Source organism: Saprolegnia parasitica, assembly GCF_000151545.1.
Source record: "Saprolegnia parasitica CBS 223.65 unplaced genomic scaffold supercont2.47, whole genome shotgun sequence".
Lineage (NCBI taxonomy): Eukaryota > Oomycota > Saprolegniomycetes > Saprolegniales > Saprolegniaceae > Saprolegnia > Saprolegnia parasitica.
The window spans coordinates 256618-279018 of record NW_012156441.1 but is presented as its reverse complement, the minus strand read 5'-3'; the positions used below and the strand labels follow the sequence as shown (position 1 = coordinate 279018).

At 56.5% G+C, this 22401-nt stretch overlaps 10 protein-coding genes across 10 annotated transcripts; 5 read left to right on the top strand and 5 right to left on the bottom strand.

The window, feature by feature from the left end:
- Window positions 1-10: 10 nt before the first annotated feature.
- On the top strand, window positions 11-2654 carry SPRG_09306 (TKL protein kinase; the record flags this gene model as incomplete). The annotated part of the gene is made up of 13 exons (XM_012348835.1): window positions 11-243; window positions 292-357; window positions 402-467; window positions 515-586; window positions 631-690; window positions 757-822; window positions 877-939; window positions 994-1062; window positions 1112-1329; window positions 1378-1422; window positions 1475-1937; window positions 1984-2372; window positions 2422-2654. The coding sequence occupies 13 exons, from the start codon at window positions 11-13 to the stop codon at window positions 2652-2654; spliced, it is 2043 nt and encodes a 680-aa protein (XP_012204225.1).
- Window positions 2655-3154: 500 nt separating this feature from the next.
- SPRG_09305 (hypothetical protein) lies at window positions 3155-4964 on the top strand (the record flags this gene model as incomplete). The annotated part of the gene is made up of 11 exons (XM_012348834.1): window positions 3155-3399; window positions 3453-3518; window positions 3570-3641; window positions 3689-3751; window positions 3797-3859; window positions 3908-3967; window positions 4024-4086; window positions 4135-4200; window positions 4250-4476; window positions 4526-4570; window positions 4624-4964. 11 exons carry the CDS (start codon window positions 3155-3157, stop codon window positions 4962-4964), a joined length of 1311 nt encoding a protein of 436 aa, XP_012204224.1.
- Window positions 4965-4967: 3 nt separating this feature from the next.
- SPRG_09304 (TKL/MLK protein kinase) lies at window positions 4968-6791 on the bottom strand (the record flags this gene model as incomplete). Its single annotated transcript, XM_012348833.1, has 7 exons — window positions 4968-5277; window positions 5326-5467; window positions 5522-5780; window positions 5831-6301; window positions 6409-6579; window positions 6627-6692; window positions 6733-6791. The coding sequence occupies 7 exons, from the start codon at window positions 6789-6791 to the stop codon at window positions 5024-5026; spliced, it is 1422 nt and encodes a 473-aa protein (XP_012204223.1). The 3' UTR covers window positions 4968-5023.
- A 494-nt stretch (window positions 6792-7285) lies between these two features.
- SPRG_09303 (hypothetical protein) lies at window positions 7286-7655 on the bottom strand (the record flags this gene model as incomplete). Its single annotated transcript, XM_012348832.1, has 2 exons — window positions 7286-7376; window positions 7423-7655. The coding sequence occupies 2 exons, from the start codon at window positions 7653-7655 to the stop codon at window positions 7286-7288; spliced, it is 324 nt and encodes a 107-aa protein (XP_012204222.1).
- Window positions 7656-8452: 797 nt separating this feature from the next.
- Window positions 8453-9694, bottom strand: SPRG_09302 (hypothetical protein). The gene is made up of 4 exons (XM_012348831.1): window positions 9594-9694; window positions 9114-9538; window positions 8874-9064; window positions 8453-8817 (listed from the first exon to the last, which is right to left on the bottom strand). The coding sequence occupies exons 1-4, from the start codon at window positions 9656-9658 to the stop codon at window positions 8527-8529; spliced, it is 972 nt and encodes a 323-aa protein (XP_012204221.1). The 5' UTR covers window positions 9659-9694; the 3' UTR covers window positions 8453-8526.
- A 684-nt stretch (window positions 9695-10378) lies between these two features.
- SPRG_09301 (hypothetical protein) lies at window positions 10379-11344 on the top strand (the record flags this gene model as incomplete). Its single annotated transcript, XM_012348830.1, has 5 exons — window positions 10379-10604; window positions 10667-10748; window positions 10798-10885; window positions 10930-11044; window positions 11086-11344. Exons 1-5 carry the CDS (start codon window positions 10423-10425, stop codon window positions 11342-11344), a joined length of 726 nt encoding a protein of 241 aa, XP_012204220.1. The 5' UTR covers window positions 10379-10422.
- Window positions 11345-13671: 2327 nt separating this feature from the next.
- SPRG_09299 (hypothetical protein) lies at window positions 13672-14053 on the bottom strand (the record flags this gene model as incomplete). Its single annotated transcript, XM_012348829.1, has 2 exons — window positions 13672-13765; window positions 13815-14053. The coding sequence occupies 2 exons, from the start codon at window positions 14051-14053 to the stop codon at window positions 13672-13674; spliced, it is 333 nt and encodes a 110-aa protein (XP_012204219.1).
- A 1418-nt stretch (window positions 14054-15471) lies between these two features.
- SPRG_09298 (TKL protein kinase) lies at window positions 15472-17963 on the top strand (the record flags this gene model as incomplete). The annotated part of the gene is made up of 15 exons (XM_012348828.1): window positions 15472-15542; window positions 15597-15662; window positions 15718-15789; window positions 15837-15905; window positions 15957-16019; window positions 16067-16126; window positions 16176-16238; window positions 16293-16358; window positions 16406-16635; window positions 16683-16721; window positions 16768-16817; window positions 16853-17151; window positions 17206-17464; window positions 17512-17653; window positions 17701-17963. 15 exons carry the CDS (start codon window positions 15472-15474, stop codon window positions 17961-17963), a joined length of 1812 nt encoding a protein of 603 aa, XP_012204218.1.
- Window positions 17964-18106: 143 nt separating this feature from the next.
- Window positions 18107-19249, bottom strand: SPRG_09297 (serine/threonine protein kinase; the record flags this gene model as incomplete). Its single annotated transcript, XM_012348827.1, has 3 exons — window positions 18107-18354; window positions 18412-18815; window positions 18861-19249. 3 exons carry the CDS (start codon window positions 19247-19249, stop codon window positions 18107-18109), a joined length of 1041 nt encoding a protein of 346 aa, XP_012204217.1.
- Window positions 19250-20643: 1394 nt separating this feature from the next.
- SPRG_09296 (hypothetical protein) lies at window positions 20644-22354 on the top strand (the record flags this gene model as incomplete). The annotated part of the gene is made up of 7 exons (XM_012348826.1): window positions 20644-20888; window positions 20933-21004; window positions 21054-21137; window positions 21536-21598; window positions 21650-21798; window positions 21917-22286; window positions 22339-22354. The coding sequence occupies 7 exons, from the start codon at window positions 20644-20646 to the stop codon at window positions 22352-22354; spliced, it is 999 nt and encodes a 332-aa protein (XP_012204216.1).
- Window positions 22355-22401: the final 47 nt, after the last annotated feature.

Below are 22401 nucleotides of genomic sequence, written 5' to 3'. Positions count from 1 at the left end.
GACAAGGCCGATGCGACCGCCATTGCTGCTGCTACTGCTGGCGCTCTCGGTGGCGCCTGGCCAGCCCACACCGTGGCTTCTCGTCGCCGACACGGACTGTGCCACTGCCGCGTCTAGTCGCCACGTCTGCGGTATCGACACACTCGGCCAGACCGTGGCCCTGCCCGCGACCGATCTCTCTGCGATGCACTGGAGCGACGGCCTCTACCTTGGCAACCTCAGCGCGTTCGCTGGCGACCAACTGTACACGACGGTGGACGTGCGAGAATGGCTTTCTCATGCACCCGATAGGTCTCTGGGCCACGCGCCGAGCGTCGACGTCTCTACACTCGTGCTGCCACCGACGCTGCACCGCCTGTCGGCTCACGATCTTGAACCGTCGTGAGCTCATCATGTCCTAGGCAGTTCCAGAACATCACAACACTCGACCTGCGAGAACTCGGAAGCGCGTTGAGCCTGCGCAATCTGTAGCCTTAGCCAGCACAATATCTCTGGCCTCATTCACCCGTCGTAGGTCCATCTTGGCTTGCAACAGCGTCCTCTGGCCGGTGCACGCGTCTTTGTCCCTGCCGCAGCTGACGACCTTGTACTAGCGCTAGTCGTCGTGAAGCGAGCTCACGCAACCTCTAGGCAGCTCGACACTGTCGCTTTGACGTCGTGGCCGCGCCTGCCACCGACGCTTGTCGACGTGTACGCATTTTGTGCATTTTGACATTTTTGTGTTGTCACGTTTCAATATTGTCTCTTATTTGATAGACAATTTCTCGCCACGGGCCTCGCCGACGCAGAGAGCCTCGCGGTACCGACCTCGACGCGGCGCCTGTAGGCGATTTGTTGTGCATCGAAGGCGCATCACGTCTCTTTGTGTTGCGGTAGGAACCTCGCACGCAACGCGATCCGCGCCCTCGCACATGTCGACTGGCGACAGCTCGAGCATCTGTGCGTCTTCTCTCATCTATTTTCTCTATACATAAGACTGATTTGGATGCGCAGGCAACTCGACAGCAACCCTTTACAGACGCTCTACAACGTGTCGTTGTCGCCCCAACGATTGACAACTTTGTACACGAGCCTTGTCCTGTCTATATCTCATGGACCGACGATGGACTAGCTCGTGCGTGGACTGTGCGCTGACAAACTTGACGCTGTCGGCGGCAAGCTTTGCAGCCTTGAGCCAGCTCGGGCCTTGTCGCGACGGCCCCTCGGGCTGGTGCGTCCCGGCCAACGTCTCGACAGACGCCGGTGCCTGCGCCAATCTCGGGGGTATCTTGCGCACGCTTGCAGCGGCTACCACCGCCCCGTACACGGCGGCTATCTGCGTGCTTCCAGGTACCAGCCCTCGTCCTCTCGTCATTGCTGAACTAAGGCGGATCGTAGATACCACCGTGCTCATGGCGGCTCCATCGACCCCATCGACGAGCGGTCCGTCGGCACCGTCGTCTGCAGCGTTGATGGGCCTAACATATATATGTAGTCCACAGCTCCGCCGCAACGATTGGTGGCGCCATTGCAGGCCTCGTGGCTATCGTGGCTATCCTCGCCGCGTGCGCCCACCGAGACAAGTCGCTCACGCAGCGCAGCAAGACACGGTCACTTTCGTGCGACGCGTACCCGGTTCTCGAGACGCCGCATCTGCGACGATACCCTGGCACGATTGCCGTCGAGTCCAACTCGCTCGGCCCGAACGCGCGCTCGATTCGAACGAGCTGGGGCCCGAGCCTCAGCGACGACAGCAATCTGTACGTCAAGCCGATTCGGATGTTCCGCCTCGAGCTCGCCGACCTCCACGTGACGAGCACCAAGCCGCTCGCGTCCGGAACGTACGGCGAGATCTGGTTTGGGCGCTACGACCGCGAGCCCGTTGCGATCAAGCGCCTCAAGAACAAGACGCCCGAGCGCGTCCAGACGTTCGTCGACGAGATGCTGCTCATGTCCCGGTACATCCACGTGTGTGTGTGTGGCACGATTATCCATGTCTTGTAGTATGAACTCGCCGTATATTGTCCAGTTTATCGGCGTGAGCTGGGAGCTCCCGATCGATATGGAGTGCGTCGTCGAGTACATGGACATGGGCGATCTGCGCACGTACCTCACGGCTGTCACGCGCATGACGTTTACGTGGCGGGCCAAGCAAGCGTCCATGGCCGGTATTGTCCGCGGCCTCGACTACCTGCACTCGCTCGAGACACCCGTGATGCACCGCGATCTCAAGTCGCGCAACGTGCTTCTCGACTCGAGGAAAGGGACGAAACTCACCGACTTTGGCGACCTGCGCGAGTCGACAGCGACGAGCAGCGGTGCATTCCAGTGGACGGCGCCCGAGGTGCTCCGAGGCCAAGCGCACTCGCCCGCGTCCGACGTCTACGCGTTCGGTACAACTATTTTCTCGATCTTAGCCATGAGACATGAACTATGGGGTAGGGGTGATTCTCTCGGAGCTGTCGACACACAAGGTGCCGTACTACGAGTCCAAGACCCACAGCAACGCGGTGGCACTATTGCAGCAGGTGATGCAAGGCAAGGCCCAACCGCTCTTTGACAAGTCGCACACGCCCGCGTGGGTCATTGAGCTCGCCATGCAGTGCCTGGCGATGGACCCCGTGCGCCGACCGACCGCCGCGGCGCTCGTGGCTCGTTTGGATTGCGTACATTAAGTGTTTACATGCCCTTGTGATTGTTCCATACTGGTACCGTTGTCGCACGATTTCTGGAGAAAGTACGCGACGGTATAAAGGTCCGTCGGTCGTAGTCGATGACGCGGCGCGGTCCTAGCTTGTACATTGCTGACACTCGTTCCGCATGAAGGGCAATGAGAAAGACGTTTTTTTATGAGTTGAAAGAAGGCGCAACGTCTCTTGTGGGAGGTGGGCGATTCAGCGGTGCACCTTGAACACTGCGACCAAGCAAGACGAAGAAGGCGTGTCTCTCACTTCTATGTGGGCATGATGCAGTAGCCACTGCTTGCCTTCCTGAAGCTGCGGTGCTGGCGCGACACCCCGTACAAGGTTGCAGGTCCCGGGTACTCGAGGTACTCGATGGCTTCGAAATTTCCGAGCCAATGATTGGTTCATGAAAATTCGAGCCTTGCCGTGATTGGGTGAGAAACGGCAAAGTGGGATGCACGAAGATCGCAGTGTTCGAATTCCACTGCGCAATGCACGCAGCGCTCGTCGGTCTCGCTCTCTTGAGCCTGACGCTTCTCGCCGCGCCATGTCCGTACAGCGATGTCAAAGCAAGCGTCATTTTGGCCGCCGATGCGACCTGCGCCGGCGGGCGCACCGATGTCTGCGGCGTCAGCAGCTCCTGCGTGGTGCTGGACGGCGACCTCGACAACGGCCTATCGACGTTTACGGGCTTTAACAGCCTTGGCAACGTCTCCAACTATGTTCATCGTCATTTGTGCGTGATGCAGATTCGTCATCGTTTGACGGACATCTTGTCGTCTATTGTAGGACCATGGGTGCGAGTGCGTCCATGACGTTTGCAGCCGCGTCGCTACCGAGCTACCTCACATCCATGTATCTCAATGACTTCCCTCTAGCAACATATTTTACGACCGCCAACCCTAGTTCGTTCGAGAACGTCGGCGTCGTCAACCTCTCGTCCTCACAATCGCCTTGGTCGAGACGTGTCACGCACCTGTACACCTCTCGTTTCGGTCCATCGGTCCCGAAATGTGCCCGCGTAGATCCATCGTCAATGGTTCCATGGACGCCACGACATTTCCATGGCCCTGCAACCTGACCAGCCTGTACCTTTGCTTCTCTCTCACCATACCTTTCAATGCAGGATGTAGGACACTGCGCAAGAATGCTCTCATTGACGCACCAAGCAATCTCCCGTCCACCCTCACCACACTGTACGAAAGACGCAGTGATGCGACAAGATGGATCTTCGTCCGGTCTAGAGTTGTGGAAGACAACCAATTACACGACCTGCCGCCCACGCCGCCACGCCTCGAGCACCTGTTCGACTGCCACCATGGTCCTTCTTCGGTCGTCTCACGCGAATCGTGTCATGTAGCCACCTGGACGCCAACAACTTGACGACGATCACGGATCTCGACTGGTCGCGACTCGTGACCGTGTACAAACTTGTCATTTGTCCACCGATTTTAGAGTGGTCATCACGTAGGCGCCTGGGCCGCAACCCGATCGAAACGATGGCTCGCGTTCAGTTCTCGCCGTCCCTTCGCTTCTTGTATATATGTACGATGTGCAAAAGAACGACTCTTCTGAGGTTACGATAGCGCCTGCGACGACTGCCCCTTGCAGCAGCTCACGCTGACGCCAACATCTTTTCATGCGCTCGACGCGCTGCCGCCATGGGACGGCAACACATCTCGCTTGACGGGGTTCAACATGACGCGCAATATCTCATCGAATCGATCCGCGTGTGCCAAGCTTCAAGGGACGGTCGTGCCGCTATGGGCGGGAAAAGCTCCTCCGCTTTCGTTTGACGTCTGCCTCGTCCGAGGTACATTTCGCAACTCCTTCCTGCTTTCTCATCGTATGTATATGGACAGATACAAATGGCACGGCCCCGACGAGCTTGGCCTCCATTCGAGCAGGTAGATGTACTGAGTAAGCTAGGAACGATGTCGTCACAGAACCCTGGGGTTAGGCACGGGGCTTGCGATTGGCGGCATCGCGAGCGCCTTTGCCATCGTGCTCCTGGTGGTCGTCCTCGACCTCAAGCGCCGCCAGTGTCAAGGCGAAGCGGCATTTGATGACGCGTACGCCAATGTGCAGCCGTCGCCGAATCGCCACGCGCAGACTGTGTACGTCTACCCGCGCAGCTCCCTTGGACAAAGCATGGTCTCGTGGTTTCCTGGGGCGGCTACCGATGATGTCTTTGTCAACGACTATGGCGCGTGGCACCTTGTGGATCGCGACGACGACGGGTCGATCGCGGTGGCGATTGCTGTCGAGCCCACGTCGCAGGCCTTGGTGGCGTCCATTTAGAGACTTTTGAAAATTCTTGTTTTGTCCCTTTTCCATCACATTTCCTAGCGTTTTTAAGGCTAAACAAGAGGCAAGCATTGCCGCAGCAGCTGCACGAGCTGCATGGCGGTCGGGCGATCGGCTGGGCTCGTCGAGAGACAGCGCGATGCGGTCGTGTGCACCCACTCGGGACTGGCTTCGTCCAACGTCGGTGTGAGCTTGCCGGATGCGACGTTGGTCAAAATGTACTGCTGCGAGTAGGCGTGGCCCGTATTCGGGTTGATCAAGCTGGCGTAGGGCACGCGGTGGGTCGACATTTCCGTCATAATGACGCCTACACAGAGGTGTGTTCTCCTCCAACGACAGTGATATTGTAGGATACCAAAGGCGTAGAGGTCAATCAATTCCGAGTACGGGTCGCCGTTGATGATCTCGGGCGCCATCCACTGGTACGTTCCCATGCCATGGGTGAGCGTGCTGTCGGTGATTTCGCGCGACGTGCCAAAGTCCGTGAGCTTGGTGCCCTATTTTCACACAATAAATCCGATGTGGTTTCGACAATGCAGAAAAAATTGTACTTTTTTCGAGTCGAGGAGGACATTGCGGGACTTGAGGTCGCGATGGATGATGCGCGGCTCAAACGTGTGCAAGTACACAAGACCGAGCGCAAGGCTTAGAAGACAGTCGAGCTTTTCGTGCCACGGGTAGATCTCGGCCGGCGTCTTGGTCAAGTAGCTGCGAAGATCGCCGAGGTCCATGTACTCGACGACGCACTCGAGATCCGAGAGCCGGCGCCAGCTCGCGCCCACGAGCTTGACGATATAGGGCGAGTCGATTCTATCCCAAGTCGATAAAATAGACCCTTAGAATAGAGAGGCAGGACGCACTTGGCGAGGAGGAGGATCTCGTCGATAAAGTGCTTCGTGCTCGGCACGGACTTGTCCTTGAGCCGCTTGATCGCAACGGACTCGCCGCCGTAGACCCCGGCCCAGACTTCACCGTACGCACCCGCTGCCAACGGACGGGCGCTCGAGACACGCAGCTCGCGGAGCTCGAGGCGCACCATCCGCAGCGTCGACAAGTCGACGTCGTCATCGTCCACAGGCTGGTACGACGCGTCGTGGGTTGGCGCCTCGTTGGCGTTGGTTTTGGACTTGTTCGATCGGCGTTTGCGCCAAAAGAGACACCAGAACAGGAGGCCGAGTCCAACAAGGCCGCCAAGGACACTGCCGACAATCGCACCGGCAGCTAGCGAGACGGTGAGACCGCAAACTTGCTTCCACGGGACGTACAAGTCGACGAAGACGACATAGTTGGCAAAGGCGTCGGGGTGGGTGTTGGTGTCGTCGTCGGTAGCGCTACTCGCCATCAGAAATCGATGATTTCGTTGAAGCTATCGGGCGTACCAGAGGAAGGCAATACGCAGGCCTGAATTGTATTGCTGGTGCGACCCGCCCAGAGGTACTTGATTGATCCGCGCTGGCGCGTGCACGCAGCGGCGTCAACTGTGGCGTCCGTGTCAATGTTGAAGCCGACGTAGGCGTTCGGGTTGCGGTCCCACGCCTGCAGCTTGTTGAGCGCATTGTACGCATCCTCGCTGAGCGTCACGTCCGTCAGCGGGCAGCCTGCGCAGTCGCTACACCATCACGATAAGACCTATTGTCATCGCTGGATTCTGTGTACAAGAACGTCATGTTGGTGGAAAACACGACATTCGAGATGGTCCGAACCGGGTTCAGCCCCAGCGAGCTAATTTTCATAAAGAGATGCGACGAGAATAGGGACGTACAGGTACGTGACGCTCGAGAGGTCGAGGTTGGAGAGCGCGCTCACGTTGTTGCCGTACATATTGCTATATCTCCGTCATCAGGACACAATCATATCGTTTGAATTACGTACACAAAAGCAACGGTGGGTGGCAACACGGGCATCGTCGTCGCAGTGTTCCACTGCATGGATCTATTGTAACATGGGAATCGACAAACTGCTACGAAGGATTATACACGTACAGGCGCTTGAGCTTGGGTGGCAACGGCGTCGGGAAGGTGCTAATTTCATTTTCGTCTAAAATCCTAGCACGACAAGTTGTTACTCGGAGCACCATGCGGCAAACGACGTACACGGAGAGAAGCGACGATGGCCACGTCCACGAAGCTGGCAGCTCGGAGAGATGGGCGTCGCGAAAGTTGCTACGACGCACCGATTGGTCACCGCTTCAAAGCCCGCAAAGTGACGTACATAAAGTCGACTTTGGAAGGCAGCGACGTCTTGGCGCTCGCAAGATTCAAGCCCGCGACCGACGTGATGATTCTGCCACCGTGCGCTGCCATCAGCATCCGCTATCAAGTCGGTAAGGGCTCGTACAGGCTGGTCATCGCTGGCGGCGGGACGAAATGCGCGAGGCTGATGGTCGCATCCGACTCGACGATCGACCTACGCCGGCGTGAGTATCGTCGCACGGGTAGAAATAAGCTCGTACAGTGTCGAGGGCTGGAAGCGCGAGAGGTTCCCAAGCGCTGCAATGTGGTGAAACTCGACCAGGTCGTCGGTGAGGTTGGCCGAGACGGGCGCCTGCACGCAGTTGATGTTGACGTAGCAAACGCTGGCGGGCGCGCCGGCGCAGTTGGCGTCAGCGGCGAGGACGCTCGTGTTCAGCGTCGTCTTGACATCCGCGTACGCGCACGCTGCAGCCACCGAGTTGCGGCGCTGCATCGAAAGTGCAAACTGGCGCTGTGCTGGTGATGGCCATCAGCAGGTGCGCGGGAACCGCCAATCAGACGCCGCGGCATCGCATGGGCCAATCCGACGCCACTTGAATAATATTTTGACCAATCCGCAGCCGAGAAAATCTTGTGACGCGCATAGCCGGTCGAGACGAGACACGTTGCCGAACGGTACAGAGGTTACTGCGCACGCGGCAATAGTACTCTGCCCGTCGTCGGCCGACGCAGGGGTACATAATAATAGTACCCTGGGCCGACGACCGTGTTATCATCGAGCTAATCAAACTGAATAAGATTCGATTCGAGACGGCTCCGTCAGGCGCCGCGTCGTGCATCGGGCGAGCAAGAAGGTTTGTGCAAGTGAGGGTTAGGCGTTGGCATGCCGTCTGCAAAGCACTCTTTAGACTCTATTCGCACGGCTACAAAGTCAGGCCTGGCTGCGTCTGCAACAACAAGTACGCAGCCAATCGAGCCAGGCATCGATCGCCATCGCGGGGCCGTCGGGCAAGAGTCTAGAAGGTCTCTCCGCGCAAGACAGATAGAAAGGAGTCGGCACCGAAGAAAAGAATCGTTCGACGTCGATGACTGCGATCTCTCCTGCACCATGGCAAACAAGCGGCTCGTTCCTTGGTCTGCCTCTGCTGCGAAATAAACTCGATGTAAAGAGGGCGCTCATATATAGGCTTCAAACAATACACGACCAAGATCTTATTGGTGCCTTGCATACTCCACGTACATCATTATGTGTACGTCAGCGCGCGACAAGGAGCATAATCACGCCTCCAGTCTCCATCGATAGAACAAACGTGTCTAGTTTTAGAATGTGAAAGTATGTCGATATGAATTATTCTATTGGGATTTCAAGCCATCGCTGTCGACGGCGACGTCTCGGCGATGAGCTGGTTGATGTACGCGGCGCACAGCTCGGGGTAGCTCTGCTGGACAATGTGTCCACATTTCGGCACGACAACGACGTGGGCATTCGCAAGCTTCCCATCGAGGCGCTCGATGCACGACACATCCAAGATCTGATCTTCTTGGCCCCAGAGCACGACGGTTGGGACCGTGATTTTGTGCAAGTTGTCTTCCAGAATGCGCTGATTCGCCATCATGTCCTGCAGCACCTTGTCAAAGATCGGCATGCGCTCGGCCTACGCATCCCATATGAGACAACAGAGTACTCTATACGAGAAGCAAGGTCAAGTACGCGGTAGTTGGTCATGAGGCCGAGCATGATCTTGCGCATGCCCTTGGGCTTCTCCATGACGTAGCCTGGAGGGCGGTAGGCAATGTACTGCATGAGGTCCTGGAACTCGTCCACCGTGCCGGCGCGCATGATGTTGACGCCTTCATCTTCGTATTTGGCCAGCACGGGACTGCGCCGGGGCATCGAGATGCCTACAATAGCGTCCACCAACATGTCGACAATATTGTGTTTTTGTAATACCTGCAGGACAAATGAGCGTGAGACTCTGGAGCTGGTCGGGGTACGTGGCCGCGTACAGGCCCGAGATGAGACCACCCATCGAACAGCCCACAAGATGGATCGGCACGTCCTTGGGAACAGTGGCGTCCACAAATGCTTTCAGCCGCTCGACCTGGACCAACGCGCCGTACTCGGCAGCATGTGACAAGGGCGCCGTCATCCCATGGCCCGGCAGGTCGGGAATCAAGACGCGCGACGATGGCAGCGTCCGGGACGCGACGCTGAGCCACGAGTCCTTCTCGGAGGAAAACCCATGCACAAAGAGCACGACGTGGTCGGGCGCTGCTTCCGCAGTTCGCGGCCCGCGCTCGAGGAACGACCAGTGGTAGCCCCCAGCGTCGACGTGCTGCTTGACGTAGCCAAAGCGCGATCGCATCGAGTTGAGGCTACGACGAGAAATCGCGTGAGCGCGACCGACCGATGAGTATAGAAAGGACATACAAGACTTCGGCGGCGCAGCGAAAGACCTTGTTCGAGACCGAGCGCACCGAGCAAGACGGCTCCATGGTTGTCGTCGACCCGTACAAAGGTGTAGTAGCTGGTGCCAACGGCAAACTGCACGACGGCGGCGTGTGCCACGAGATTGATTTGTCGCCGTGTGGTGGTACGTAATCGCCGGTTTCAATTCGGCATGGCGGGTTTATTTTCGGCATCACGGAAGCCAAGGGCAATGTAGCGGAGCGTACGCGTACATGTATAGACGCGTTCCGCTAGAGATTTGATGATGAGTAATCGTCTCGCCGCACCGGAGGCAAGCGCATTGCGTGCTGGTGCGAGCGTGGTGGAGTGCAAGGGTGCCCTTGGTGGTATGGCGCGTCGTCACTATGGCACATGCCGCTTTTAAAAACACCAGCACTCTACACGACCATCATTCCGAAAAGAGTGTCAGGAACTCGAGAGGTGATCGTGCCCAAATGGCTTGTCGCGTCGCTACACTGCGCCTGAAGCTCTCGCTACCTGTAGTCGAGAGGTAATGAAGAAACATTGGCGGAGCAATCGAGCTTGATGAAAGTACGCCCGTCGGCCACTCAGCAAACCGCTTTGCGAGGGGCGACGAGCGGCCATCGATCGCTGGACACGCTAGATTAAAAGACTATATACCATCTGGTTGGGTTTTTAGTCTGATTGGATAGTCATGGTCAGGCCGAGGATACAGCCACCTCGAAGAAGATAGAATGAAGCGTCCTATGCATCCTATGTAGTTTGAAACCGCTTGGCGCGATATCGTCGGTTTCACACTAAAGCGCCTGGCTACCAACGACGCATCGAGATGGCTGAGATGTCCGAGGTCACGGGCGTCGCGCACCCGCCGTTCTCGCTCGTGCAGTACGAAGACGCGCTCTTGCTGGAGCCCAACCCCCACGTCGACTTTACTTACGCGCCGCCGACCGAGCCGACACTCTCCGAGCCGCTACTGTCGCCCGAGATCTTGCACGCGATGCTGCCACCTCGGTACTGTTTCTCGCTCTCATCGACTGGTTTTGTAAAATGCACCTTATTGTCTTCATGGGTAGCGAGTGGAAAGAATTTAGTGGCACCTGGCGTCAGCACGTCTCGATGGTTCCGAGCACCCGCGCCGACGTTGTCGCCCTGCAGGCACGATTGGTCGTTTCTATCAAAGACACGTCGTCAAAAGAGAGACTAGGAGCAACTCGATGCGATGCTCGTCCAAGAGCAGACCAAGAAGCAAGGCATTTGCGCCAATCGAGAGCGACTCCACGCTCAAGTGTTTGGTGCTGTATCACTTTGCTGACTTCGTGGAGACGATGTCTCGTAGACGAAGTCATTCGACAAGTGACCTTGGCGTGCCCCGAGCGCGGTCTGCTCTTGCTGCGGATCCGAGACGAGATTCGCATGACGATCGAAGCGTACCAAGCCTTGTACAACACCAGGTACACGACGGAGCGTTGGCCGATCTCAGCAAGGCGACTAGCTTGTCGTTTGGAATCCGCAAGACCGTCATGGCTGAAGAAGGCATGCAAGCGGTCGACGACGAGTTGCGGGCGCTGCAAGCGACCAACGCCGAGCTGCGAGAGGCTAGAAGCCACTGGATGCACCGCCTCAAAGTACTCGAGCACCAGTATGCGACCGAGCGCGAAGCTCGCGCCAAGCAACAAGCGAACGTCGTCGGCCTACTTCGCGATCAAATCCAGCATTTTCAAGCGTTTGGGGAGCTCCGAGATTCTCAATAGACAACATGGCTTCGACTATGTTCTACAACAAACACGCTATGTTAGCGATTACGGCTTGCAACGACTGAGCAGCGCCGAGAGCATGAGTGCGGTCGGACGGTCTTCTTCGTGCAGCTGCAAGCACTGCAGACCAATGTCCTTGACCCACGACGGCACACCCGGACTATCGAACGTCGGGTGCATCTTGCCTTCGCGCACTTCTTGGAGGACGTAGTGCTGGGCCAAGGCCTTGCCTGTCGTCGGGTGACGCTTGTCAGCGTACGGCACTTGATGCGTCGCAAACTCGGACAAGATGATCCCGAACGAGTAGATGTCAGCCGGTGCACCGTAGTTGGTCGCAGAGATCACTTCTGGTGCCATCCACTGGTACGTGCCGATGCCGTTGGTCATGAGATCGTCTTCTTCCGCAACGCGTGAGGCACCAAAGTCGGTGAGCTTGGTACCCTTGACCGAGTCCAAGAGGACGTTGCGAGACTTCATGTCGCGGTGGATGATCGGCGGCTTGTACGTGTGGAGGTAGACAAGACCGCGGACAATACTCCCAATACAGTTGAGCTTTTGGTCCCAGCTAAACTGCGCCGGCGACTGGTTCACGAGGTAACTGCGAAGGTCGCCGAGGTCCATGTACTCGACGACGCACTCGATCTCGATCGGGCGGGTCCAGCTGGCGCCGACAAACTTGACAATGTAGTCGCTGCTCATCCTAAAATGTAGTACAAGTTGTCATCAGTCGTGCACCCAGCCTAGAAAACATGTCTAACTACAAGTAGACGTACTGGGACATGAGGACGATTTCGTCAATGAACTTTTGAACCGTGCGGGCCTCATGGTTCTTCATGCGCTTGATGGCCACTTGCTTGCCGCCGTACGAGCCGAGCCAGACTTCGCCAAACGCACCCGAAGCGAGCGGTTTGTTGGACGTCACGTAGAGGTCGGAGAGCTCGAGTCGGTGGTGGAGGAGTGGCTTGACGTTCAAGACGACGTCGGCATCTGTGTACTGCAGTGCGCCGCGCGAGCCGGCCGTGCCGATGGTGGGGCCGCCGGTGCCGTTGGTACCCGTCGTCTTGAAGCCGCCCGTGCCGTGGGTGTTGTTGCCGAAGCCCGGGTTGGTCTGTCGTTCGTACGCGAAGTGGGCGGGCGATGACGACTGCTGCTTGCGGCGCTTGACGACGCAAAAGGCAACAAGCGCCAACAGCGCGATGACACCCACGGAGACACCGACGATAAGACCCGTCTCTAGACCTTGAGATTTAAAACCGGTTTCTTGCCAATGTCGCAACGTACGAGAGCTGCCATTAGAGGTGCTGGACGGTGCTTCCGTCGTGGTGCCTACATAAGTGTCCATCATCAGAACTTGGTTTTTGCGAGTCGAAGGCAAGTACCAGCGGCGGCAAGGACGCAAACCGTCACGGGGTACTTGGCCAAGTCCTTCCAGAGGCTTCGGCTCGTGCCGCCGATCGCCGTGCAGGTCGACGCGTCCGTGTTGAGGGCTTGCGTCACGACAAACCCCGAGAGGTCGTCATCGCTGCCGCCCCACGGCTTGAGCGCACTCAGCGCGTCGTACGAACTGGCATCGATCGTGACGTTCGCAAGTCGCGTGCAGTTGGCCACATCACTAGCATCGCGGTCGAATGAGCTTGGAGGGACGCGAAGACAAGATTTCTGACAAGTAGGTGAGCTTGGTCGAGAGCTTGACGCGTGCGATCGTTTCGAGCTCTTCGTTCTGTGAGAGACGCCTACATCATTTTTCATGAGGTGTCGAAAAGGTAGAACATGAAGCACAAGAAGGTCAATGCCGTCCAGTCAAAGTCCGTGATGGTTTTGAGATAGTTGGAATCCAAGTTCCTGATCAAAATCATTAGCTTCCGTGTCGCAGTGAATGGAAGCGTACAGGAGTGTGAGGGATTTTGGCAAGTAGACCAAATCGACGAGGAGGTTGCCTTGGATACCCCTATATTCCAATATTTGAGTGAGAGTTTTGTACAGTGGATGCTGTATACAGCTGCGTGAGGGTTGGCGGGAGATTGTTGGGGATGTTGTTCATCGAGTTGTTCATCAAAATCCTAACATCATAGCCATCAACAACACACTCAGTCTCGCAAGTGACAATGTACGTACACGGTGTCGAGGCGGGAAGGCCACTTGATGGTGTTGGGGAATGTCACGGGGCAGCTCGTAAACTCCCTACACGTCCACATTGGCATCCTTTTCACGGCTTTTCGAACCAAAGTACAGAGTGTAGAGCGAGTCCCATTGTGTGTCGGACGACGAGACCAAGTCGATTTTGGAAATGTTTTGAAAGGTCCTACACATACCAAGTTCAGTTTTCATGTACAATCGAACAAATCAAACAACAGGTAGGTGAGTGTCTTTGGCAGCAACATCTTGCGGATCGTCACGGCCTCCGAGTCCTTGACCGTTCTAGGCATACAAGTCAGTGCGCCATTGGAGCTAGTACTTCAGAACGCACAGCTCGTCCAGCGGGTACGACTCCATGTTGCCGATCGCCGACCACCCCGTGTACGTCGGGAGCGTGAAGTTGACCGAGTGCGTGATGATATCGCAGCTCGCGTTGACGCCGCAGACTTTATATGCCTTGCCGCAGGTCGCATCGGCCGCAAGGATCGTGCCGGACATGCCTTCGTACGGGCAGGCCGCGCGGACGACGCCGAGGCCAAGGCCGAGCCACAACCACGCACGCTCTTGCATGGTTTTTGAGGTATGGCAACCTCTGGTACCCGACATGTACTAGCCAGCGACACAGCCGTTGAATCCACAACCAAGTGGAAACACACATCATGGAGAAACCGGCTGCCCTTGGCAAAGACAGTGTGACCTTGTGTCTGAGCACAAACAGACGGCTTTTACGGGACCTCTGCATCGTTGGTACTGTTGGTACTACTAGTAGTCCAGAAGCGCCTAGGGCTACAGTACAGGTCGATGGCACATACATCGTACCGGTAGGGAGCGGGCTAGGCTGAAGAATGCGTCTACCTTGCAGCACGTTGCAGCGCATCCAAACGGCAAGGTGCTGCAGACGCGCGTCATGATCGTTGCTCGATGCGCGTCGTCGATGACACCAGCCAATCAAACGTGGTAGGCAACACAGATGGTGTCCATAAAAACCAATCAAATGATGCGTACATGGCCTAACTGGCGGTAAGGCCGTCGACGCGTCCATGATAGCGTGCGAGGAACATCGTGCTTGGTGCTGTCGTGACCACGACTGCACGCTGCTCATTGCCCTTGTGCGTAGAGCACTCGCATCCACACGGCAATAACGACTATGCATTTGTACCTCTCAAGAACCGCTGGCGATGAGGAACTCATCGGGCTTCGTGCTGTGGTACATGTACCTGTGCAGATGGTGCATCTTTGATCAAGGACGTCAACCAAGCGGAGGCATTGCTTCGCACTTTCTTGCCCATCATGACGCTCCCTGAAGACAATCGCTGCATTGTCGTCGCGAAGGGGCTCAAATGCGGTGCTTGACCACCCCGAGCTTTCAATGCCATGATTCCAAGCCTGGGTACTGTTGCTCAGGCTGCCATGACGCGCTCTGTCCGTCGTCGCACCCACGTTCTCACAAACTGAAATGCATTTTGGGCGGAATCGGATGTATGTACACGCGAGACGCCAAGGTTACTAGACACGCAGTGCTGTTGTTTGTTGCGGTCTGATTCTGAGACTCGAGGTCGAACCTACTGATGAGCGCGGCTAGAAATGGCGGGGCGTCAGTGTCTGTCTACACGATCCTGGCAACTCCTTTCGTACGTTTAAGCAATCACTCCACAGCGCTACCTACCCCTCATGGCGCATGCAAGCTCCCTAGAAACGGGAAAGGCGCTTCTGTCGTCACGGAGTCGCCTGCAGCAGCACGTATGCAGCAGCACGTTGTGCGACACGCTAGTAGCAGCCTCGGTGCTCCATTCCATTTCATAGTACCAAATGACAAGAGCAATCCTGCGACTGCTCTTTCTCGCCTCGCTGTGCGCAAGTATGGATACTACGGCCCCAACCTCTCGGTCTACACTGCGGACGAGTGCTGCGGGCCAATTTTGCCCGGCGGCAACGCGCCGTACTGCGTCATCAACTCGACCAACTGCGAGATCCTCGTCAATATTACCATGGAAGGCCGCACCAAGCTGCCGCGCTTCAACGCGATCGGCGATCTCTCCCGGTCCCTCGTCGCCTACATGTACATCGCCTAAACGTCGTACTTGAACTGGAGAGCGAAGCGTGCTGGGTGTAGGAAGTACGGCAACAAGTCGCTTCTCGTCATGAAGGGCATGGCCTTCCCCAAGACCCTCACCACTTTGTACGCATATAGATAGACATGTTGACCCGGTTGAGAGAATTTTGTGGTTGTGTAGGACCATCGAGAACATCACCACAATCGACTTTAACCAGATCAAGACGCCATTTCCAGATTCGATGCGCCGCATGTAATCGTTCATTCTCTTGGCTAGAGGACGAACCTGACACTGACTAGTGACGTTCTGGACTCGTTCTTGGATGTGTTTCCGGCCACCTTTCGCTGGCCCGTGGCGCTCAAGAACCTGTAAGTTGTGCCTGCGACGACAGCATTCAACGTCGCATCTTTCTGGTCTAGGACACTGCGTGGCAACCGACTCCAGACGATCCCAAAGGGCCTTCCGGACGGTCTCGTGTCCTTGTACGAAGGACCGATGGATGTTGTTGCGATCTGAAGCCACTGCATAGAGCGATTCAAAACAACACGCTCAATGACTTCAACTACCTCCCGCCCAATCTCACATTTCTGTGCGCTCAAGTTGTCATATTTAACGCGGACTCATACGAAATTGCGTAGGAACATTCGCCACAACCAGTACGAAAAGGTCGTCGACATGGACTGGACCAACTTGAACTACCTGTACGACCTACTTAACTGTTTCTGTAGCACTTGAGAGCTAAAAGAGTTGCGTAGCCAACTGAGCTACAACCCGATCAAGACGATTGCCAACATTCGACTCTCTGACAAGATTCGTTTTTTGTACAATATTGTCTTTGCCTTCGTTGACTCTTATACGATGTGGCTAGCGGCTGTATGGACTGCAACGTGACCAACTTTACCATCAACCAAGCCACGTTTGATGCACTCAACGTCCTTCCTGCCTGCGACGACGACGAAAGCACGCTCAAGGCGACCTGCTACCGCTTCAACAAAAACACGGCTGTCGACATGGCAGCGTGCACCGCGAGTAGCGGCAAGCCGTTGCAGCTCTGGCCCAGCGACACCACTGTCAAGGTCAATGTCTGCGTCACGCCCAGTACGTCGACATCTCCAGATCTCGAGCTCTGAACTCACTGTCACTAGACACCCTCGCGCCGCCGCCCGTGCCCGAAGCCACCAACCGTGCGCTACCTCGCATGCGCTTTCAAACTCTTACGCCATTTCGTAGACACGGGTTTGATTGTGGGCCTCGCGGTCGGCGCGGTCGTGCTCGTCGCGGTCATTGCATTCTTCAGCGCGCGCAAAACAAAAAGGCAGCGTACGATGGGACCGGCTACTACCAAAACAACGAGTTTACAAACGGCACGCTCAATGGCACGCAGGGGTCGGCCGGCGACTACAGCGATATGGGCCTCAACGTCGAAGATCTGCGTCTCCACAAGCTCGACATTGCCGACTTGAAGGTCACGGCCAAGAAGCCATTGGCGTCCGGCGCGTTTGGCGAAGTGTGGCTCGCAACCTACTGCGACGAGAAGGTCGCCGTCAAGCGCATCAAGGACCGCCGTATTGAGAGCGTCAAGAAGTTTATCGACGAGATCAAGCTCATGGCCATGTAGGACATCGCAAAACCTGTGGGATGATGACAATATGTGTCCACCTATTCTAGGATGGAAAGCGAATTTGTCGTCAAGTTTGTCGGTGTCAGCTGGCGCCGCCCGATCGAAATGGAGGTCGTCGTCGAGTACATGGACCTCGGCGATCTGCGCAACTACCTCATGAGCCGGCCGCCCGCGACGTACAGCTGGCAGGAAAAGTTTACGTCCATCATGAGCATCGTCCGGGGTCTTGTATATTTGCACACGTTTGAGCCGCCGATCATCCACCGCGACCTCAAGTCCCGCAACGTCCTCCTCGACTCGAAGAAGGTATTCTTTTCTTTTTTTGGATTAAAACTTTGATGTTTTGAAACTAGGGCACCAAGTTGACCGACTTTGGCGCGTCCCGCCAAGAAGCGGACGCGGGCATGACCAACGGCATTGGCACGTACCAGTGGATGGCGCCCGAGGTCATCATGGGCACCGAGTATACGGTCGCCGCCGACATCTACTCGTTCGGTACGCAATTTTCTTATTAGGGATAGGGTTATGAGACATTTTCGTAGGCGTCATTTTGTCGGAATTCTCGACCCACGCTGTGCCGTACGGGGACGTCAAGAACGCCATAACGGGCCGCGCCTACACGCAGCAAGCCATCATGTCCAAAGTCACAGCCGGCGAATTGCGCCCAACCTTTGAGCAGTACGAGACGCCGGTGTGGGTCCGCGACCTCGGCATGCAGTGCATGGCGCTCAACCCGGACGACCGCCCGACGTCCTTGGCGCTCACTGCGATTCTCCAACGCGTCAAGATGCAGTTTTACGCGTAAGCACACATCTCTAAAGTGTTGTGCAATGTTGAAAATCATGTTCCTGTCTTCCCATGAATGTTGCTTGCATCATCCTTTCCTCTGTCTTTTGAGGTACTGACAATACATATTCGTGATAAAATACTTCTCTATTTTCAAACGTATTAGTCGCTCAAACTATCGACAAACTGCCGCACCAACACCGTGAGCTCCAAAGTGGTCGGTCGCAGACGCGGGTCCCACGCCAAGCAGCGCGCACCAACCTTATGGACCCAACGCGGCGACGTCGCGTCAAAGTCCGGTCGCAGGTCGCCGCTCGCGACCTTGGTCAAAAGACTCTGCGCACTCTGCGACGAGAAACAGCGTTGGGTGTACGGCACCTCGTGCGTACTCATCTCCGATACAATCACCCCTACGTCCATGCCTCTCTTCTGAGCAACCGCATCTCGAACGAGTAGAAACGTAGTACCAAACGAGTAAATGTCGGCCGCCTCAGTGTACGACGAGCCGTTGATGACCTCGGGCGCCATCCACTGGAACGTGCCAATGCCGTTGGTCAGCGTGCGCGAGTCGCAGAGCTCGCGCGAGACGCCAAAGTCGGTCAACTTGGCGCCGCCAGACGCGTCCAACAAGACGTTGCGGGACTTGAGGTCGCGGTGGATGACGACGGGGGTGAGCGTGTGTAGAAACACGAGGCCGTACACAATGCTCTGCAAGACCAGCGCCTTCTCGGCCCACGGGATCGCGTGCCGACCGGAATTGGCGAGGTAGCTCCGGAGGTCGCCCGCTTGCATGTGCTCCAGCACCGCTTCAATGTCGAGGAGCCGGCGCCACGTCACGCCGAGAAGCGTCACAATGTACGGGCTCTGGAGTCTACCATAATGGCATGTAGATGGTTTCGAGAGGATGAAAATGTACTTGGCGAGCAGGAGGATTTCTTGGATGAAGGCGTGGATGGCTTCGGGTCGGCGGTCTTTGGTGCGCTTGATGACCACGGTGGCGTTGGTGGCGAGGTACGTGGCGCGCCAGACGTCGCCAAACGCGCCGGACGCGATCGGCTTGGCATCGGACACGACGAGGCTGGACGCGTCCAGCTGCAGCATCTGGAGCGTCTCGAGCTCGTTGGACGTCAGCGACGAGATGAGGTAGTCGTCGGCGGCGGCGCGGTCCGTCTTGGCGACGCGCTGGCCTCGGCGATAGAGACATCCAAACAGGATGCCAGCGACCAGAATGCCAAGCGCAATGTACAGAAAATGGTAGAGCTCTAGAAGAGAATCGTTGTCGGTGGATACATAAGGGGACGTCATCAACCTTTATAGTCGATCGTCCATTGGTACGAGTCGCGACTAACACACACGACGTAGTCTGGCGAATCGTCCCAGAGCCGAACTTGCATGTCGCCGTCTTTTGTGCAGTCGGATGCAAACGGCGGCACTTGAAACGTGGCATTCGAGGACGAGCCATTGGTCGGCGAGAGGTTGCGCAGCGCTCGCAGCGAGTCTTCGCCGTCGACAGAGAAGAAGTCCAGGGAGCAGTTGTAGCATGCACTACGTAGCTCATATAAGCTTGCCTCGAAGGTGTAGGAGTCGCACAAGTGCCGGAGACGGGACGAGATGCGGAGACGGTAGAGTCTGCGAACGTTGTCGAGTTCTCTACAAGGACAATCATCAACAACACCAGCGACGGTAGCGTACAGCCTCTCGAGCTGCGCCAATTTCAAGTAACTGAAATCATCGCGTCCGTGGTCCAAGATGGTGCTACGAGTCAACTTGTCGTTGACCTCCGGTATGCAATAGTACGCTAGTACAGGTTGACTAGCGTCGACGGGAACTCGCTGGGGTAGAAGACGTCTGGAAAGCGAAAGCTTCGGAGCTCCCTGCATACATCCACAACATGAGTATGCATCCAGAGATTGCGAGGCAGACAGGTGCTGAAGGCGCCGGAAATGTTGAAAGGAAATGTAGTTTGGCCCCAAACGACAGGAGGTCAGTGCCCTAGTACGTTGTCGGCGTGAGCGGACATCATTGCGCAAGGACCAACAAGCGTGTAAGCTCCCGCGGGATGTCGACGTTGTCCAGGCCCGCGAGGTTGGCGCCCACAAGCGACCTAGCCACAAGACATGTAGAGCATGAGCGATCGAGGAATTCAATTGCTCCAGGTACAGGGTCGCGAGCTGCACGGGAAACTGGTGGTAAATGTGGCTCCGCGTCAAATTGACGAGCTCTCTATCACAAACGCTACGCATGACTTTCCATTCTCAACCTATAAGAATACTATCCGACAAGGTAGCATGCGGGTACAGGAAGACGTCGCCGAGCACATCGTTCGCATCCAGCTGGACGCGCGTCGACGCACTTGGCACGCGACGAACGACCGAGCAGTTGCTGTTGACAAAGCACATGCCGCTGCCTCCGCACGAGCCATCGGCCACAAGCGCGGTCTCGTGCAGCGCCAGGTCGCTGTACTTGCAGCTTGCCATTGAGCATTGAGCGGGGTGTTGGACAGTCGTGTCTGCTCCTGTCTAACCGGAGTAATTTACATACTATCCAATCTATCTCAATATGAAGTACATTATCGCATACGTCTCAACATCGGCAAGGTATACCAGAATACGGCAGCTCTACCAATTATAAATATTCCGTTAGGAGCCACAGAGGTCGCAAGAGATGGTCATGATAAAGCGACGGACCAATCACCAACGATGCCGTTTCTGATTGGCGCGCGCCATGGGACACGCCAAATTGGCATGGCCTTGTGCAAGTACGCCGACCTTGGTGTCGACGCCGTCGTCCTCACGGCCGACGGCTCGTGCGGCGACGGCGCCATCATGTGCGTCGTCGACAGCAGCTGCGCGGTGCGTCATGAGGTAGCAGCCAATACGACACGCTTCAATCTACGGTCGGGCTGGCGCCTCGGTGACCTCTCGCGCTACCCCCACCCGCAACTGTGCGCCATCTCGCGGTAGTCGCTGGACACTCATGGCTACGTAGAGAGCTTGTGGACTTGGATATTGACTTGTCGCTTCACCGGTACCAGCAGCTGCCGTCGGAGCTTGAAGAATTGTACGCAACGATTTGCCTCTTCCGCGTGGCGAGACTACTTTCGCGATAGATCGTTTACGAGCAGCATCCTGGCGTCCGAGACAACGACGACTGCAATGGATGGCCTCGAGATGCCCCGAGGACTCCGGCGCATGTGGGTTTGGCCTATGTGTTATTGCTTGACGTCGCCCTAGGTCCTTTGAGGGCTGTTATCTGGGTGATGGCGTGAGCTTGAATCGCTTCAGTCGCCTCGAAGAATTGTACGCTCGACGTTTATCCTTCACAGTAGAATTAAACGAGTAGGTCCTTTCGCAAATCGACGCTGTCTACGTGGTCCCAGGGTGTATCCTCCACGCTTCGCCGCTTGTAGGGTTGACAGTCTCGTCGTCCGACTCATGTCCTTATCATCTAGGACGTTTTTGGACAACACTTATCACAGGATCGATAATTATCAGATCGATGATCTTGGCAAACTGTCTGCGCTTGAGTCGGTGTACGTGCATCGATGCTCAACATTCTCTGCGACTTGAAGCGCACGCAATCTGCTAATAGCGATCTCAGCGGGGTCTCTGAGCTCTTCAATTTCAACGCGACGCCTCACACCCTGCGCTACTTGTACAACCAGCGTTTGCCTTTAAAATGACTTGTTGTCTCATGGTGCTGTAGCTCGTGCAAGGACTGTGATCTCACAGTCTTTTCGATGCAACCGCCGGCTTTGACCGCATTGAGCTTGTTGGCACCAGCATCCAATGACAGCGCTGGGTACCGCGTCCGTAGTCTGCACCAAGATGCCGACTACTGCCGCGTCTATCAAGGTACCATTCGCTCACTCTGGCCGCCCTCCAACCACACCATTTGCGTTCTATCCCTCAACAAAGACCACATGTGTGCGTGCTCTCTATTCTATCAAAGTTTCAAGTTGATTCTTTATAGACATGCCATACATCGCGGACACCAACAACCGAGTCTACACGGACCTTGCCATCGGCGCCGTAGCCCTCTTAATCATTGCCGTTGGGATATACTACCACGGGAAGCGCGTCGCCAAGACGGACCGCGCCGCCGCCGACGACTACCTCATCTCGTCGCTGACGTCCAACGAGCTCGAGACGCTCCAGATGCTGCAGCTGGACGCGTCCAGCCTCGTCGTGTCCGATGCCAAGCCGATCGCGTCCGGCGCGTTTGGCGACGTCTGGCGCGCCACGTACCTCGCCACCAACGCCACCGTGGTCATCAAGCGCACCAAAGACCGCCGACCCGAAGCCATCCACGCCTTCATCCAAGAAATCCTCCTGCTCGCCAAGTACATTTTCATCCTCTCGAAACCATCTACATGCCATTATGGTAGACTCCAGAGCCCGTACATTGTGACGCTTCTCGGCGTGACGTGGCGCCGGCTCCTCGACATTGAAGCGGTG

Bases quoted from the DNA above. Each gene is read 5' to 3' on its own strand.
- SPRG_09302 (XM_012348831.1), bottom strand. From the start codon at position 9,658: ATGGAGCCGTCTTGCTCGGTGCGCTCGGTCTCGAACAAGGTCTTTCGC. The intron at 9,065-9,113 runs GTATTACAAAAA...ACGCTATTGTAG, and splicing joins CACGCTCATTTGTCCTGCAG to GCATCTCGATGCCCCGGCGC. The intron at 8,818-8,873 runs GTACTTGACCTT...TGGGATGCGTAG, and splicing joins GCCTCATGACCAACTACCGC to GCCGAGCGCATGCCGATCTT.